This window comes from Sander lucioperca, chromosome 17 (genome assembly GCF_008315115.2).
Source record: "Sander lucioperca isolate FBNREF2018 chromosome 17, SLUC_FBN_1.2, whole genome shotgun sequence".
NCBI lineage: Eukaryota > Metazoa > Chordata > Actinopteri > Perciformes > Percidae > Sander > Sander lucioperca.
This window is the reverse complement of record NC_050189.1, coordinates 732,334-737,333: the sequence shown is the minus strand read 5'-3', so window position 1 is coordinate 737,333 and position 5,000 is coordinate 732,334. Positions and strand designations below refer to the sequence as shown.

The following is a 5,000-nucleotide window of genomic DNA, read 5'->3' as shown; positions in this document are numbered from 1 at the left end:
CAGACACACACATTACACACACACACACACACACATTACACACACATACACACACATTACACACACACTACACCTACACACACACAAACAGACAGACACACACATTACACACACACATTACACCTACACACACACTACACACACACACAGACACACACGCAGACAGACATACACACATATTACACACACACACACACACACACATTACACCTACACACACACAAACATACAGACACACACATTACACACACACACAGACACAGACAGACAGACACACACATTACACACACACACAGACACACACACGCAGACAGACACACACACACACACATTACAGACAGACAGACAGACAGACACACACATTACACACACACACATTACACCTACACACACACACAGACACACACACACACACACACACACATTACAGACAGACAGACAGACAGACAGACAGACACACTTCAAATCTTAGGAGGAAGTTGAAGTGTATTGTTGAGTCAGTACAATGACTAAACAGACTTTGGTTTTGGAAGAAGTTTTAAAAGACCAAACGTCATCTTCTTGCCAAGATCAGGACAGATTCACGGGGACAAAACATATTTAAAAAGCAATACAGAAATAACCTAATTTGTTGTTAGGAAACGGTCGAGATCCATTCAGCAGCTGTTCTGGAGCTTTCAATCTAATCACGGGATCTTCATCAGCAGATGGAGATAAAGGTAGCGTGTTTTGGAAAACAAGTTTGGCCGGAGTTTGAACTTCCGCAAATCCAAATAAAAAGCAGCACAGAGTTGCTAACGTTAGCTTCAATTCTGATATAGCATCCAGGACCAGCTAGCACGCCGTGGATGTGTTTGTCCATCTTTTAACTTCACCAAATAATGTAGTTATCTTAACACTAAACTCCTTAGCTTCGAAGATTACTCTGTTACTATTGTAGGTAGTAAGCTAGTTAGCAGAGTATGCTAACCGTAGCCGCTTACGTGAAGCAGACAAACGCACAATTTTTAATCCATTCGTCACAATTTTGCTGAAGCTAAAGTCTCACCAACAAGTATCTCGCTCTCGGCACGCGGCAAGTACTCGACATTCAATGACGCACAGCCAGAGATGGATCAGAATCACAGCTGCAGCGATTGACAATCTGACACCATTTATATAACGACAGGTGAGCCTGATTGCTGCTCCCTGATTGGACGGTGCTGCAGGGTGCCAGGGTCCAATCGGACATCCTGCTTGGCATAGCCAAAAATAATCACAAAGGGAGTTAAACACAGGGGAAGGATCCAGGCCGGGGCTAGAACGGGGACACGCCCCTGAAATGATTGGTCCCCCCCCTTACACACACACACACAGACAGACAGACAGACAGACAGACAGACAGACAGACACACAGACAGACACACAGAAATACACAGACACACACACACGTCATTTTTGTATGGAAATCTTCTCTGCTTCCAGCTTGTTAAATGTGAACATTGTTCTAGTTTCTTCTCTCCTCTGTGACCGTGAACTGAATATCTTTGAGTTGTGGACAAAACAAGACATTTTGAGGACGTCATCTTTTTGGCTTTTTGGGGAAACGCTGATCCACATTTTTCACCGTTTTCTGACATTTTAGAAACCAAACAACTAATCAATTCATCCAGGAAACAGTCAACAGATAATATATCAACAATAAAAAAAAATGAACTGAAGAATTACAACACGTCTTCTTCCAGTTGGAGAAGTGAAAGAGAGCGAGTCACGCACACACACACACGCACACACACACACACACACACACACACACACACACACACACACACACACACACACACACACACACACACTCCCTCCCTGCTGCCCTTCTGCCTACTTCTGTTATACAACCTACATGTTACGAGAGTTACGAGGTTAGATAACCGGTCTCATAACACACACACACACACACACACACACACACACACACACACACACACACACACACACACACGCACACATATAGTGAACTCCCAACTTGGCTCTCTTTACAGTCAGTGTCCTGTGGTGCGTCCGTCGGCAGCTATTCTCACTGGAATCTACAGCTTCAGCGGGTGAGTAACGAACTCTGTGTGCTCCTGTTCTCACATGCGTCTTTTTAAGAAGATAAATCTCAAATCTGCGCTGCTGTGGCTGAGATATAGAAGAACAGCGAGCGACTTTAGAGTCTTGTTTATTGACTGGATACCAGTGGATTTGCCCAGGCTACTGTACTTTAAGAATAGACACAAATGTTGTACTTTCTACTCCATTACATCCATTTGACAACATTAAGTTCCTTTGCAGATTCAGATTATTATCCCTTGTGTTGTCCTATAGGGTCAAATTTGAGCCGTTTTCAAAGTTTTTTTATATCAGAAATATGGCTTCCTTTCAACCGAATTGACCGAAAATAACATTGATGCATGGTAAAAATGAATGATTACTTTCATTGAATTTTGGGGTATTTTACTTTTTAGATTCAATAGCATTTGAAAAAAAAATGCTGAAGTATTCAAAAAAGTCTCCTGACTAAACTTTGACATTCTGTGGTTTACTTAAACGTCCTCCGATCGCAACTATCAGTCAAAAATAATTCATAATTTCAGCTTTTTTTAAACTCAAAAATGAGGTATAATGTCATTATGTCAATATCAATAAGAGTTATTGACCATACATTTTTTTAAGCGTAAAAACTGACAAAAAGCGTAGTAAAAGTAAAAGCCAAAAGCATCGAAAGAAACGCAAATTTTGACACGGACGGACAACAGGTTCGTGGTTGATGGGAAGACAACACAAGGGTTAATACAAATTAGGATGTGGGGATGAAGATGAAACCATATTGATGTGGATTAGTTTAGGAAATGTAGCTTCGTATGAAGTAAATAAAAATTAGCTCCACTTTCCATCTTCTACATTACAGCGATGAACACATTATTGCGTAATATGTAGGGCTGTCAATCGATTAAAAAATGTAATATAATTAATTACATACTCTGTGATTAATTAATCGAAATCAACGCGTTATTTTGACAGCCCTAGTAATATGTAATTATTCTGAAATGGGCCTTTCTGCATAATGAGTAGTTTTACTTTTAATACTTAATTTGGATCCCAAGACTTTTTGTACTTTATGACTTTTATTCTAGTAAACATGTTGAATGGGGGACTTAGTAAAGGAGTATTTCCACACTGGGGTACTTTTAAATCTAGTGAAAGATCTATTAAGAGTACTTCCAAAAACTTTTTTCCAGCCGATCAACATTCCCAAAAACTTTATCCAGCCGATCAACATTCCCAAAAACTTTATCCAGTCGATCAACATTCCCAAAAACACACACACACACACACTCACTCACTCACTCTCTCTCTCTCTCTCTCTCTCTCTCTCTCTCTCTCTCTCTCTCTCTCTCTCTCTCTCTCTCTCTCTCTCTCTCTCTCTCTCACACACACTCTCACACACACACACACACAGATATGTCGATCAACATTCCCAGATAGCGATGAAGAACCTGCTCCTCCAGCGTCTTACCTCACTTGTGTCAAACTCGAGGCCCGTGGGCCAAAACACGGCCCCTCGCAGATTTGGATCAGGCCGCACTATCAATTTAGGTTCACAATAAATTTCGGCCTACCTAGTTTTTGTTGCTTTTTCTGAAGATTTTGTCACCTTTTGCCCATTCTTCTGGTGCTGAAAAGGAGACAGGACGTCTTTCTATAAGAAATGTTGGTTACAGTTGAATGTTTGTTTGTTTCAGGAGGAGAGAAGATGTCACAGAGCCGAGTGACGATAGATATCGGCCACAATGGAGCCTCAAAACAGCAGGTACCTTCCTCTCTTGATGCTGACACATAGGTGTAATCAAAACTGGCCTTTTCTGAGGTTTTTGTCCCTTGTTAACGTTGTTGTTGCTTTTTTTTATGTTTTTGTCGCGTTTTCAATGTTTTTGGTGCTTCTGACTTTTTAGTATTGTTTTTTTTTCTCTACGTTTTTGTCGCCTTTTTTCAACGTTTTTGGTATCCTGGAAATCCAGAGTTCTCGCGAGAGCACAATTTGAATTTGCTCAGCGAGTCACTCTGGCATTGAGTAATGATGCTCATTAACTATGCCCTGGTAGCTGAGCTGCACCAATCACATCGGTGTATCTGATATAGGCGGGCCAGAGGCGAGCTAAACAGATGACGACAGTTTAATCTACCAGTTAGCTCCTCTGGTAGCTAAGAGTTTAATCTACCAGTTAGCTCCGCTGGTAGCTAAGAGTTTAATCTACCAGTTAGCTCCTCTGATAGCTAAGCGTTTAATCTACCAGTTAGCTCCTCTGGTAGCTAAGCGTTTAATCTACCAGTTAGCTCCGCTGGTAGCTAAGAGTTTAATCTACCAGTTAGCTCCTCTGGTAGCTAAGAGTTTAATCTACCAGTTAGCTCCGCTGGTAGCTAAGCGTTTAATCTACCAGTTAGCTCCGCTGGTAGCTAAGAGTTTAATCTACCAGTTAGCTCCGCTGGTAGCTAAGAGTTTAATCTACCAGTTAGCTCCTCTGGTAGCTAAGAGTTTAATCTACCAGTTAGCTCCGCTGGTAGCTAAGCGTTTAATCTACCAGTTAGCTCCTCTGGTAGCTAAGAGTTTAATCTACCAGTTAGCTCCTCTGGTAGCTAAGAGTTTAATCTACCAGTTAGCTCCTCTGGTAGCTAAGAGTTTAATCTACCAGTTAGCTCCGCTGGTAGCTAAGAGTTTAATCTACCAGTTAGCTCCTCTGGTAGCTAACCATTTGGGGCCCTGGATGCGTCACCCCGTGTATTGTTGTGATTGATCGTAGTGTTATCCAATTGCGTGCAGTAAGATTTTGGTGCCGCCCCTCGAGTTGGGCCATTTTCATTACTCAATACCAGACCCTTAATCTTTCGGATTTGGGTCTGGATTTCCAGGCTAAATTTTTGGCGTTTTTTCTGACATTTGCTGCCTTTTTCAATGTTTTTGTCGCTATTTTTTAAAATCTAGG

The 5,000-nt window shown here is 41.5% G+C and overlaps 1 protein-coding gene across 1 annotated transcript in view; it reads left to right on the top strand.

Annotated features, from left to right (window-relative positions):
• Window positions 1-5,000, top strand: part of LOC118493645 (broad substrate specificity ATP-binding cassette transporter ABCG2-like) — a 19,419-nt gene that overhangs the window by 2,433 nt on the left and 11,986 nt on the right. The window contains exons 2-3 of the mRNA XM_035994227.1: window positions 2,019-2,078; window positions 3,762-3,829. Of these exons, the coding sequence (XP_035850120.1) occupies window positions 3,773-3,829 (57 nt within the window). The 5' untranslated portion in view covers window positions 2,019-2,078; window positions 3,762-3,772. The remainder of the gene's footprint in view (window positions 1-2,018; window positions 2,079-3,761; window positions 3,830-5,000) is intronic.